The 14,390-nt window shown below is 48.9% G+C and overlaps 1 protein-coding gene across 2 annotated transcripts in view; it reads right to left on the bottom strand.

Annotated features, from left to right (window-relative positions):
• DENND5B (DENN domain containing 5B) overlaps positions 1-14,390 on the bottom strand; it is a 92,206-nt gene that overhangs the window by 19,794 nt on the left and 58,022 nt on the right. For both annotated transcript variants that reach the window (XM_066590235.1, XM_066590236.1), the window contains 10 exons: positions 12,501-12,632; positions 11,273-11,425; positions 8,792-8,870; positions 7,707-7,788; positions 6,907-7,035; positions 6,187-6,308; positions 5,165-5,310; positions 4,687-4,805; positions 2,012-2,199; positions 494-576 (listed from right to left, as the gene is read on the bottom strand). In XM_066590235.1, coding sequence (XP_066446332.1) covers positions 494-576; positions 2,012-2,199; positions 4,687-4,805; positions 5,165-5,310; positions 6,187-6,308; positions 6,907-7,035; positions 7,707-7,788; positions 8,792-8,870; positions 11,273-11,425; positions 12,501-12,632 — 1,233 coding nt within the window. The remainder of the gene's footprint in view (positions 1-493; positions 577-2,011; positions 2,200-4,686; positions 4,806-5,164; positions 5,311-6,186; positions 6,309-6,906; positions 7,036-7,706; positions 7,789-8,791; positions 8,871-11,272; positions 11,426-12,500; positions 12,633-14,390) is intronic.

Here is a 14,390-nt window from a genome sequence, read left to right as displayed (position 1 = left end):
TTAAAGGGAACCGATCGCCAGTTTTTCAGTCTTTTGCAAGCGCCAGTCTTGGCACAATGTGATAACTGGCAGAGGATGGGGTATTACTCAAGACTCCAGAGATGGGCCGGCACACCCACCGGATCGATCACACGTAATTAACATATGGCACGGGAGGAATAATCTGTTCGTCTTACAGGTATGCTCGACCCGGCGAGTAACGGATGCGCATTTCATCAAGGGTTGAACTGTGTAGGCAGATTTAGGTCTGAAAAACTGTTGACAGGTTCCCTTTAAGAGCCGAGATCTGGAAAATGGGGCCGCTGAGAGTTACAGCTATGAACGATGGCGTGGAAAGTAGGTTAATCCGACTAGAGCAAGATGGCATTTTCAGGTCAGGGAGAAGGGCGTTCAGTGAACCGGGAATTACTGACAGCGTCGGCTCTTCTTGCTTCGTATCAATGAAGAATAAGGATAGCTTGGATCAGCCTCGAGAAGCAAATGCCGAGTTTACCTCTTTTTCCGGCTTGTGAAAGTGTTTTACGATATTGTTCACGGCTTCTCCCATTCCTTCCTGGATCTGCCCGGCATTCGGTTCTGTAAGAGAACAGAAAAGTCTGATTAAGCCTTGAAATGATTGGATATACGCTGATCAGCCATAACAATGACCAGTCAGTCCTCGAAGTGGATGCGGTGGAAGCAGGAAAAATGGGCGAGTGTAAAGATCTGGGACAAGGACCACACTGTGGAAGTATGGAGAGCGCCGGGTCAGAGCATCTCCAGAATAGCCCGTCTACTGGGGGGTTCCTGGTATGTAGTGGTTAATGCCTTCCAAAAGTGGTCCAAGGACGGTCAACTGATGAGCTACGAAGGCAAAGGCTGCCCAAGGATCATTGATGTGTGCAGGGAGTGAAGACTAGTCAGCCTGGTCCGGCTGTAGGACTATTATTGATAAAGTCCCTGCTAGAGATGATAGAAAGCTGTCGGATCACGCATGACATCGCAGCTGTTAACGGGGCGCTGCACCTACTTGTCAGACTGCCCATGTGACCCCCATCTGCCTATAATGGGCAGGTGAGCACCACAATTCTACAATGGAGGAAGGCGGTCTTATAAATCACGTCTTCTCATATCATGAGGACAGCCGGGTGTGTTAATTCCTTCGAGAGAAACAAGTGGATCCATGGAGGCCGCACCGAGCAACTTACAGGACTTAAAGGATCTGCAGTGATGTCTGGTGCAGATACTACGGGACTCTTCAGAGGTCTTGTGGAGTCCGGGCCTCGATGGACAAGGTTTTAATGCTATAGCTGATTTATATATGTACATACTAGGAGTCCTCATGAGAGAGACCACACATATTGAAAGGCTCATAGCATCTGCAGATAGGTCCCCTGTTTGCGGCTCCCCGAGAGCTACTGGTTTGGGAGCATTTAATTAAAGGGGTTTTCCAGGAAAATACTATTAATGCCCCATCTACCAAGGCTGGGGTCCGCAGCTGATCAGGCACTGCTGTCAGCGCCGCTATACACGGGGGTCAGAGCGGAAGCTGCTGCTCTGAGCTCCGTGTATTGGCCAATACTGAAATTGCAGGCGCACCTCTCATTAAAGTCAAGGGGACCCCAGCTGCAGTTACAAGCACCGGCCACTATATAGGGGTTGGAGCATCACCTTCCGCTGTGTAGGGTGCTGACAGCAGGCACCCGATCCACCGGGGTTGTGAGCAGCAGACCCCAACTAATCAACTATTGATGACCTATCCTGAGGATATCTAATCAATAGGAGATCCCAGAAAACCCATTTAATGCCCATGTCCATCACCAGCTGATATTCGTATGCAAATTGCAGATGGTACAATGTCTCAGCAGTGCCACCTGTTGGAAGGCTGCTTCACAGGCATTACACCATCTCCCATTTGGATACTAAACCTCCCAGAGGAGCATTGCATGGCCTATAAGTCTCCTCTCGCCAACTTGACGCCCAGCAACGAAAAAAAACGTAACCCCCACCCCTATATCCGCTACAGACTTACTGGAATTCTTCCCCGTTAGGGAGGTAATGCTCAGCCTGCGGGCCATGGTGGGGGATTTCTGCAGAGGTGGGGTCCGACACTGCTTTCCAAGATCGTCGTCGGACACTGGCGTTATAAGCTCTCCGATTAGGACTCTTTCCAGACTTCCATCATCTACTCCCTTTCCCAACCAACGTCCACATGGGAATCTAGAACCAAAGAGAAGAGATTTCCTACATCTGCCCAAATTAAAGCACAACTCTTATACGGAGGCAATAGCTTGCCATACTGCAGTGCATTTTGGGTATTCAGCGTTCTACACCTCATCAGATGGTGGAAACATCACATCTCCTACAATGCGACACATCCCAGTGAACTCTGTAGGACCAAGTGGAAGCTGCTGACAGAAGTCTAAGATGAGGAGCACTATGGCCGCTACAGCAGGACAGCGGAGACAAATGACCCAGATCCAAGCTGCCCCAAAGCGACACTAATCTGAAGAGATAAACTTCTCTAGCATTACACCAATATGTCAGATGAAATCTACGAGCCAATTACAGAGCAAGGATATTTCACCAGTCTCTGTAGATGGCTGAAAATAATAAGAGGACAGCGAGGACCTCGATTTACCTCCGTGTGGCACAATTATTCTACCCATCCCTCTCCTGGTATACAGGTCATACACCCCCGCTCTATCCCCGCCCTGTGCAGCACCTTCTTCACATCCCACTTCTTGCCTCCTTCCCACAACACTGCATGAATACGATGCCTGGAAGCTGTTCTCCAGCTTCTCCCGGACAGTTTGTATAGGGTTAGAAATAGGCAGACAGTCAAGCTGACCCTCCCACAAGGTCTGCACATCCCATAAATTATATGCATAGGTGCAAGTCAACCATGGCTGTGAGAACACATCGTGGCATCGGCAGCACTCATACATTTAATATCTGGATAGAATTGCAGAACCCTTTACTAACCATATAACAATGCCGGGTTCTTACCATATTTTGATCAAAGTATGTGGGCCCATCCAACACGTCCAGGTGACCATGCTTACAGACGGGTGCAAACACCAACAGATACCTCTCTTTTGCGCCTGGGACTCAAAGTGATTCAGGGTAGTAGGATACCGGGCTATATGCACTCTTTACCCATCTGCCCCAGCCTTTGTAATAACCACCATAGAGCTTGGCATCCTAATTTCCTTCATTTGAAAAGGGTACAGGCCTAGAGAGAAAAGTGATGAAAGATGGGTTTCCTACCTTAACAGACAGTCATTTAAATTAGACCATAAAGCCCGGTATCCAAAAGAGAGGTATCTGTAAGCATTAGGACCTGTCTGTAAACATGGTCACCTGGACGTGGTGGATGGGCCCACATGCTTTGATCACCACGTGCCAAGAACCTTGTATTTGTATGTGGTTCGTATATACAAGAGTTCTGCTTCTTTATTCTGGTATTAAACACGTAGAGTGCTGCTGTCACACGTTCCTGCAGACCCACCTCGCAGGCGGAGAAAAGCAGCCAATGCTCTCAGCAGGAGAAACCTGCCAAAAAGGCAACTATGAGGTGCATTCACGTTCTAAGGTCTCTTTTCCTCAGGATTAGCAGTAAACACTGCGGGCTTCAGGGATGAGCGAGATAGACGGTGGCAGCGTCCAGCACACAGAACCCATGTGGAGTTACAAGCATTTCCAGTACTCAAAATAGTTAACTTCAGGCAATCATCCATTCTCTTCTCTTTCGTGGAAGGACACCCACTGACATTCATCACTCGTTGAGTGAGACATCCGATGAAGGTGTCTTGGACGTGAAAAACGTACATTCATGGGCGATCGTTCAAAGGCGGCTGAATATCACGAGAAAACGAGCCTAAAAGGCCACGCACCAGCACCACCGGTCCGACAAGTGGTTATGGAGGACCACCGACTAAGTGTGGAACAGATTGCCTGCAAAGTCAGCATTTCTGTAGGATCTGTGCACGCCAGCCTGTGTGAAGCCCTGAAGATGTAGAACGTTCCCTCCAGGTGGGTGCCGTGAATGCAGACCAACAACGTTCCTGCGCCTTGGGCGGCCATTCGTCATTGGTTTCCTCAACTTTGAAATAGTTCCTTAATGCTTCCTTGCACTTAACAGACTTTTAGCTTCTCCCAATGATGGGCAGTCTGTGGTCATGCTGTTTTTCTGTGCGGCTCTTGCATCAGCAATCTTCTAGTGGGCAAAACAGACCCCTAAATAATCATTCGCAGCCGCTACGTAATCAGGACATCGAGGTTGTGAGAAAATGTAGACGCCAAGGGTAGAGGATGTTGGGAAGGGACAATACTCTTAGGAGACCTTGGAACCAGAATGCATCTTGTAAATGCCGTAATTTATAGATTAGTGATGACATGACTGAGTCTATGGAGGAACGTACAGGCCTCCATATACTGGAGCCACCAGGGATTACATGAAGAACTAGCTCCACAAGGGTGGGGTGACTGAGCTCCAGCCACAGAGGTCCTACTTTATGGCTTGTTCTCTTACACTTTAGTGCACCAGTATAAAGTCAGACGGCCGGCAGGAAGGTCAGGAGGAAACGAAGGACGGCCAAAGCTTGGAACTGAGGATACTTTTGGAGAACTTGGCTGAGGAGCATTGGATCGCTCTTCTATAGAACTACAAATCAGATATTAAATCCAATTCCACAAATTGCTTACTTGTACGTGTGCCCAGTTATTTCGTTTCGGACCAAGACGCAGTCGACCAACCATTTGGCCAGAAGTCCTGAGTTGTCGTGCCCCAGCTGGGCGGTCGTGAGCTTCCCCAGATTCTGACACTGATGAAGAAGCGATAAGAAAATAAATCGTGTAAGAAGGGGAGAACAATTCTATACATCCCATTATAATCTGCATTAATCTGTTACGTGATGTTATGCTCTGGGGTCACGGCTCTAATTGCCACACATGGAAGCGCCATCTGCGTGATTGCCGGAGGCTTTAATAAAGGGGCCATCAGTGTATATGCAGTATCATTTAACATGTGATGAGAAAGTAATAGTAAGGGTGGGAAACTCCCAGAATGTCAGCCGACCGGCGGGATCTACAGTCAAGGAACCAGCAGGAAGCAAATTACAGCAAGGACAAGAGCTGCGACTATCGCGTAGACTACTGAAGGGGACGCGAGACTCCTGCAAACCTCAAAAGTCATCTCCAGCAGGTTCTTGGGGATCTGCATGACTCCGGTGTCCCCCAGCTCTCCCGAGATGCACACCCACGGGTTGGAGGTGATGATTGCATTGCTCAGCTTCTTGATGGGGATGATCAGCGCTCTGTATGGAATCACTGGGGACAAAAGGGATTCATTAAGTCTCACGAATCACTCAGACATCTTTGTGCATAATAAGTGGGTCAGCGTCCTGCAGATGATCCTGGCGCGGCGCTGCCAGATTACACAACCGCTTCTTTCATGGAGTCGTCGCTGATTTAATGAGTCAAGAATAGCAAAACTGGATTATCGAAGGGCGACAATCTGTAGGGGCCGCCGAATAAGGATTTTGTGCTCAAAATTTAACCCTTTGATGCCTTTGAGCAAACATCAGGGTTTGTATAAAACGGGATTGGGAGCCAATCCCACTTTATACATGGTGGATACCGGCTGTATGTGACAGCCGACGCCTGCTGGCAACAGCCATGACCAGCACTTATGTTGCTCGTGGCCGTTATCTCTTTAAAAGGGGTTTTCCCAAGCAGTGTCCCCAGTCTGTGCCGGGAAACACCGGGGTCGGAGCAGAAGCCGCTGTTCCGATCCTTGTGTAGTGGCCGCCGCTTGTAATTGCAGTTACGGCTCATGATTTTAATGAAATCCCAGTCAGCAATGAGCACCGGCCATTTAATTACCACCATTTATTCTGACAGCGGCATTTATATGTCGTGGTCTGTGATCAAGGGTCCCAAAAGGCTTCCCCTGCGATAAGATCGAGAGATACCGTTTGGTTTTAATGAGAGCCTAGGGCCTTCTAAAGACCCTCAGGGCCGCCATTAATTTCTGCCTACGGCCCGTCCTAAGAGAAAGCCGGCAGAAATACCATATACTGCAATACTGAAGTATTGCAGTATATGATATAAGGGATCACAAGATTAAAGTTGTTTGTAAAATTGTAAGAGGTTTACGTGAAATTCTGAATTGGTAGACCCGATCATCTTCGCTCGCCAACTTACTGATCGTGGTGAAGACGCTGGTAAAGCAGAAGTAATCCACCGCATTCAGTGACAGGAGGTGGTAGAGGAACTGCTCCTTCTCCTCCTCACAGCGCAGGAAGGCGTAGCGCTTGTATAACTTCCTGCAAGGAGAACAGCAGTCAGCGCACGGACAGCCATATAACTGGCATCAGCCGAGGCCGGCAGCACAAGCTAGAACCACACAACGTCAGTCTCGCAAGAACCGCACAGACCTAGCTTGTGCTGCCTGCAGTATCAGCCAATACGACAACACCTAGACCCATACGGCAACCGCGCAGGCAGGCGGCACACCTAGACCCATACGGCAACCGCACAGGCAGGCGGCACACCTAGACCCATACGGCAACCGCGCAGGCAGGCGGCACACCTAGACCCATACGGCAACCGCGCAGGCAGGCGGCACACCTAGACCCATACGGCAACCGCACAGGCAGGCGGCACACCTAGACCCATACGGCAACCGCGCAGGCAGGCGGCACACCTAGACCCATACGGCAACCGCACAGGCAGGCGGCACACCTAGACCCATACGGCAACCGCGCAGGCAGGCGGCACACCTAGACCCATACGGCAACCGCGCAGGCGGGCGGCACACCTAGACCCATACGGCAACCGCGCAGGCAGGCGGCACACCTAGACCCATACGTCAACCATGCCAGTAGGCACACAGCCCACTTGGCCCCGTCAGCAATCACTCACTTGGTGAGCATCTGGTTGGTCAGAAGCTGCTTGAGATGCTGAGATAGCAGTTTCTTCTCCAGGGACAGCCGTATCCAGCCTCTTGCTCGGCCCACATCTGTCTTTATAACACTCAAGTTCTGGATATGTCTAGAAATGAAAGGAAAATCAGATTTCCTGCATAGTGATGGGTTAAGCAGTAGAGTTCCCTCCCAAGTCAGGTGCCGCCATATATACTGACTGCAAGATCTACCCGAGAATGTCCAGTCGTACTCATTTATGGAAAGCCATTTCAGATGGCCACAGGGGTCAACAGTCATCGTCTTCACTAGGTGGCACTCAGCTACTAACTACTGATGTATTACTGAATACATTTAGCGCCACCTAGTGGAGTCTGCAGGTCACTAGACTTCCACCATTTAACTATGGCTCATGTCTGCAGTAGTCAGGAATGTCCCATGAAACTAAAGTTCTCCCCTTCATCCATATGGGATCCCTATTGGTGGGGGTCTGACTGCTGCACCCCATCAGTCACAAAAAGAGGGATCCTAAATGTCCCTAAACAAATAAAGCCATGGTCACACATATAATCAAGTGGTCAGCCATTTCCAGAAGCTGTGCTGAAGTGAATGAAGTGGCGGTGTGCACGTGACCAATGCTTCATTCATTCAGGGACCTTCAGGACCCCCATTTTCCGTTACAGGGGGGGTCCCATCAGAAAATTCAGGTAGACGGAGGGAATTTAGGGCTTCCATTGCCAAGAGAGAGAGAGAGGGAAGGAGGGAACAACCACCACCATTATCTTATGGCCCCTTACATACCTCATGTCCTGAGTTAGTGACACACGTAAAGACGGCATCGGTACACCAGTGTCTGATTTTCGCCGCTCCGGGGCCAGGGCAACTGTAATGCCAGAAAAACGTATTCTATGAAATGAAACTCATGTATGAAATAGGGGGTTAACAGTGAACAGTCCGCTCCTAGCAAACCTTGTGTGTCCATTCAAACAATGGCACAAGCGGAATGTAAGTTCACAATATACACACAGAGCCCTGCGCACGCACAATGTACATGCGCACACACAGCACATACAGCTCCACTACATACATATGAGTGATTTCCAGCATTATCTGCTGGAGGGGAATGATCGGGCAGAGAAGGACGACTGTGCAGCTGCGCAATATATGGCTCTCCTTATGATCACTCAGTGCACTGATTATTAAGGTAGTGGTCAGGGGCCTCTGGATCCATCAGACCCCCCTGCCTGTGGACGATAAGGTTGCTTTTTAGCATACTGAAAAACTGCATCATAGTTATAATACGGCAATATCTTAAAGGGGTATTCCAGTCCTTAACTGATGACCCGATTCCTGAGAGCCCACCTGTAGTTGGTTGATGGGGTTCCGACGCTCAGGACCCCTTCCATCACATGATCATTTGGCCCACGGCCCTAGCAGCGACCCAGATGTCGTCATAAATGAGCAGAGGAAGCAGGGGGCCACGCGGGAGTGTTTTGCTGCTTTCTGCTACTCTCACGGTCGGGATGTCACATCCTGTCCCGAGCAGGAAGCATAGGAGAAGCGTGGTGCTTCCACTGATTACAGCGGGGGTGAAGCCAGCACTCCGCCCTGCTTCCTATGACCATTTATGACAGCGGCCCAGATGATCAGCTGATGGACAAGAGTCCCAAGTGGCAGACCCTGTCCAACTACTGATGACCTATCCAGGGAACCGGTCATCAGTTAAAGACTGGAATACCCCTTTAAGTTACACATTCGAGATGGACACCCGGGATCTGTTATATTCGTGTCGAACATCTAGCTGAGGAACACCCACACGGGACATTCTCTGTAGTAGGAATACCTTTAGTAAGAATACCAATCCTTTAGTTTTAAAGGAGACTTACTCGGCGATTCTAGATTGTGCTCGTGCCTCTCCGCCCTTTCCTGGTATTGCAGCAGATGAGACCATAAAGCAGATTTGCCCTGAAAGGAATACAAAACTTGCATCAATTCCAATTGTCTTTATCTAAACCAAATCCTTCAAGTGGACCGCCAGTTTTCACACAACTTGCCAATAATCTGTCCAATGTGTACACTATACCTGGCCATTACATGACCTTCATCACCAGCGTTCCCTGCCGGCGGGCTATATCCACCGTTTAATTATCCCAGTGCTGGTGGGTGTACACTAACTCTTCTGAGGGTGCAGTGTATGGGAGACAACAGATTCTGCTCTGTAACACTATAGTGCACACAGTCATAACAGCAGCATGGAGGACAATGTACAGCAGTACTGAGCAGTGTAGATGCGATTCCAGTAGCTGCCACAGTAAACTACTTATAGCTGTGTGAAATCAGTCTCTCTCTGCAACAGTTTCCTTCTCCCATTTCTCTTCTATGGACAGCATGAAATAGCACCCCCACTTCCTGTTATATATCTCAGTATTTTAAGCAACTAAAGACGGACTTGACATGACAGCAAAATTACAAGGAAGGGAGACCCCTAATGGCGGGCACTTTTGAAGGATTTTAAGCACAAAAATGCCATTTTAGGAAAGTCGAGTGTTTTGCACTTTTGCTAGTCATTGGCCATCACTTAGGCACCAGTTGAAGTCCGTGACCATTTAAGGTGACGTCCAAATGCCTTAAACACAAGTCATGCTGTCAGAGGGTTCAATGATAAACATCTAACTGCCTGCAGCCGTGACTAAGCTCACTGAAGACCTTCACTTTAATGTCCAGGTCAGAACAAGCCCTCAATAGTGGATCGGTGGAGGTCTACGGCTAGAGAACCCCGGCGCCAGTTTTTTGCCAGGTCCTCTATAGTGTGTACGTAGCCAGACGTCGACAGCCCGGGCTGGCATTGCAGGCTCTGTTCCCATTGACACACCGACAGCGACCCGATAACCACTGATTGAGCACAATTTAAAAAAAAAAAAAAAAAAAAAAAAAAAAGCTGTTATCAGGTTTTATTTTTTCCTCCCCACTTTAAAAAAAAAAAAAAAAAAAAATCTAAATGACGACCTTCTTCTGTGGGCGAGGCCGACTAATAGGACACCAAATTTATATATTTTTCCAGTTTTTGCTGTAATACTTTAAAAATAATTCTTTGGGGGAAAAAAAAGAATGTTCTCGCCCTCGTCTAACCGCCATAACTGTATTTTTCCGTTGATGGCGCTGGTTTATGTGTGGAACGTCCCGGATTTTCTATTGGTACCATTCTGGAGTACATAGAACTTTTTTGATCATCTCTTACATATTCTTTTTTTCTTTAGAGAAGGCGACCAAAAAAAGAGCAATTCTGGGGTTTGTTGCACAACCTTTACCATGCGGGATAAATAACTTACTGTATGTTAATGAACTGGACCTTTACGGAGACGGCAATACCAAAGAGGAAAGGGGTTTAACTTTTATTACCTTATATTTTTATTAAGAAAACTTTTTTGCCCTCACAGGGACTTGAACTTCTGATAGTTTGATCACTCAGAATATTATGCAACGACAACATTACATTATACCACTTCCTGACAGGCAGTCTATGTAGATATGAGTCATTAGGCAACCTGTAATGGCAGCTTTCGGGACCTTCAGAAAGCCCCAGACTGCCGTGGCAACCAAACTGCACCCAGCAATCCCATTGCGGGAACAGTTGTGGACCCCGAAAAACCAATTGGGGGCATTTAAATGGTGTTGTCAGTTCTTTAAAAACACACCCACCGCATACAGAGCAGGGTCGGCACCCACCGCATACAGAGCAGGGTCGGCACCCACCGCATACAGAGCAGGGTCGGCACCCACCGCATACAGAGCAGGGTCGGCACCCACCGCATACAGAGCAGGGTCGGCACCCACCGCATACAGAGCAGGGTCGGCACCCACCGCATACAGAGCAGGGTCGGCACCCACCGCGTACAGAGCAGGGTCGGCACCCAATCCCGCTCTATACAAACCGTATACCCAGGACGCAAATATAAGCCCTGGGATATGAAAGGATTAAGGGGTCACTACAGAAGCTGATGCAAACTGCACTGGGGGGTGAATCAATCGTTAATACAACTGTCCACCATACAACTTCCTTTCTGTCATCAGCCCTGGGGAGATGTGCTGCCAACAGCACCTACGTAAAACATGCCATCAGCTGGAAAAGGAGTGTTTTACAAAGGGCGATAATTGGGCACAAGTGTCCATAACAGATCAATTCTGCCAGTGTACAATCAACTTCCTAGGGGGGCACACACCACAGGTGGAATATTTGGGCTGATCTGCAGTGATTGCCTGCGGAGGAAGGAGACTGGTACTTCATGGGCATCACTTCCCTAGCTCTCAGACCTCTGCACCCTCCAGCCCACACCCCATACACGTGGGGCGCGCTCACTGGGCATTACCTGTTTGACCTGTAGGCCGTGACTCCAGATCCGCTCCAGCAGGTCGCACAAGCTGGCGATCAGAGTGTTCTCTTCTAATCCCGTTATGTTGGCATCTGCGTGTCCCAGCTCCACGGCTTCGTGGCCCATCTTCTCCACCAACATGCGCTTCGTCTAATCAATTATACAGAAGAGGATCAGCAGCGCCGCAGACTTTATATAACCCCCTCGTTAACCCCGTCAGTGCCGCCGGGAACAGGCCCAATCTGCTCCGTGCATGGCTCGCCAACAGATCTCGTTCTCGACTTGACCCAACTTGACAGCAGTTTAGTTGGCAGCATCCTTAATTAGTCAGGGTTTACATGCCAGAACCCTCCCCAGTCTGACGGCCGCCCCGTTCATTAATTATAGGGCCACCAGCCATAAACACAGAAAATATTGTTCTAATCCCTTCCAATCTACACAGCAGAGCGCGCGCCGGCGGATCAGGAGGGCGGGCGGCGATTGGATTTGGTAGTACAAAGGCGGCGCAGTGCTTAGCCCTATACATTGAGGATACGGGACCTATAAGGAGGGCGACATGTGGGCTACGGTCTATACACTACATCTACAGTGCCTGCTCATATATGTAGGGCGCACCCACTTGCTTTTTGTTTCTGGCACCCCGACACCCCATTCACTTTTCCCCTTTAAAGTTAAAGGAGATGTCCCGCGCCGAAACGGGTTTTTTTTTTTTTTAAACCCCCCCCCCCGTTCGGCGCGAGACAACCCCGATGCAGGGGTTAAAAAACCCACCCGCACAGCGCTTACCTGAATCCCGGCGGTCCGGCGTCTTCATACTCACCTGCTGAAGATGGCCGCCGGGATCCTCTGTCTTCATGGACCGCAGGGCTTCTGTGCGGTCCATTGCCGATTCCAGCCTCCTGATTGGCTGGAATCGGCACGTGACGGGGCGGAGCTACACGGAGCCCCATAGAGAAGAGGAGAAGACCCGGACTGCGCAAGCGCGGCTAATTTGGCCATCGGAGGGCGAAAATTAGTCGGCACCATGGAGACGAGGACGCCAGCAACGGAGCAGGTAAGTATAAAACTTTTTATAACTTCTGTATGGCTCATAATTAATGCACAATGTATATTACAAAGTGCATTATTATGGCCGTACAGAAGTGTATAGACCCACTTGCTGCCGCGGGACAACCCCTTTAATTAGGACTTTAAGTACAAAGTGGGTAACGACCGCGGCGCTCACCTTCATCCGGCATTCCTTCAGTAATCCTTCGACAAACTTTGAATTCGTCTGTGCGATCACCGCCGGGGACAGATCTGACAGTTTGGGCTGCCGCACCGTTTTCCCCAAGCTCCGCGCTTCCTGCATATATTTCTGCAATTAGAAGATAAAGCGATAAGTAAATAGATGAATCTCATGAAAGCCTCCGCTTGTTATTCAATCCACTCCCGAAACAGATTTATCTCTCAAGGTCTTGTTCTATCGGTCAGAGCCCCTCCAAATCCTCTGCATAGCGCTAAGTGATAAAAGTCTTACTACCAATAGTCTCCACTAGAGACCAGTAAAAAAAAAACAAAAAAACTATTGAACCATCCCCAGGGTATTCCTCAATAGCTGATTGGTGAAAGTCTACCATTTGTGATCCCCGACGATCAGATGATTGAAGTGACAGCGGCACTCGGGTGAGCAGTAGTTCCTTCAGTCTATACCAGGCACAGCGCCGTTCATTGTATAGTGGCTGTGCCTGGTATTGTAGCTCTACTCCATTCACTGGAATGGGACTGAGCTGCTCTCAGGCGACATGACGAAGGAATGCGACATCACTGGCCACCCAAGAAGAGGCTGGGGGCGGTGGCCTCTTTAATCAGCTCATAAAGACCTTTAAAGATCTAACTGTATGCAGGGAGCTCCCCCTAGTGGTGGCTGCAGACAGATGGAATAGTACAACTCAACAGCTTGAACTCCATTCATCATGGAATAAGTCAACGCTGAATTTTGAATACATTAATACAAATATTTTTAAAGGGGTTATCAGAGTTAAAGGAAACCCGTCAGCAGGGCCCCCATGCATTAAATTAAAAAAACGACTCACTTCTTCCCGCTCTTCTTCCTTTCATTTCCTATGTTGAGCCCGTCCACAAACAAGCTGTAGCAGCCAATGACAGCGCTCCGTAATCATGGCCGAGCGCCATCATTAGCCGCTATAGCAGATCTGAGTAACATCACGGCTTTCAGTAAACAGACAGCGGAGACCGGAGCCGACGGCGGGGGACAGGCGAACCACCACGGATATTTATTTTAATGCATGGGGGGACCCGGTGATCGGGGTTCACTTGCTTCTGCAGCTTCCAATACCGCAATAATGGCTCCTGCATATACTGCAATATTTGGCTGCTCGTTTTGACCTCTTCGTCATCTATCCTTGGTTTCTAAAGATGGGGGAGGGGATTTTTAGCTGCCATTCATTAAATTACAGAGCAGACGGCAGCGCCATTGTTCAATACTGAGTGAATGAGGATAAAAGAAGGAGCTCCCTCATTCATCCCCCTCCACCCATGTGCTCCCCCCCATTTCTTAAAGGGATATTACAAAATATATAGGGTATCTTTTGAGTGTGGAAAAGCCCATATAGAACGAAAACCGTTTGGCAACCGGTGATACAATTATGCAAACAAGCTGGAAAAAGGAGGAACCTCTTAGCCATGTCCCCAACACGACGGCCATTTCTCATCTCGCCATCTTGGATTCAACTTCCAATGGGAAGGTAGATGTGTGATGCATCAGACTGGCAGAGAATTTCACCAGAAAAACAATGGTGGGCTTCATTTTCGCATAACTTTATTCGTTCTCGTGTTAACGCAGTGCTTCTGCTTCATTACAGGCAATGTGAAATGTGGTGTTCTCTCAAGCAGAAGGTGTTGAGATCATTCCCACATCAGGCGACAGAAGCCCACGGGTCGGAGTCGCCCAATGGTGCAGCCGGCAAACTTATTTCCAAGAAACCGGTTCCATCGCTGATAAACTGAAATCTGGACGAATGAAGTTGTTAGAATGGCGCAGACCATTGCTTCTCTGGTGATATTCGCTACCAGTCCGATACGTCACGCTCCTGCCTTCCCACTGGAAAATTAT

This window comes from Eleutherodactylus coqui, chromosome 2, assembly GCF_035609145.1.
Source record: "Eleutherodactylus coqui strain aEleCoq1 chromosome 2, aEleCoq1.hap1, whole genome shotgun sequence".
Lineage (NCBI taxonomy): Eukaryota > Metazoa > Chordata > Amphibia > Anura > Eleutherodactylidae > Eleutherodactylus > Eleutherodactylus coqui.
Note: the sequence above shows the minus strand (reverse complement) of the source record. Positions and strands in the feature narration are given on the sequence as shown.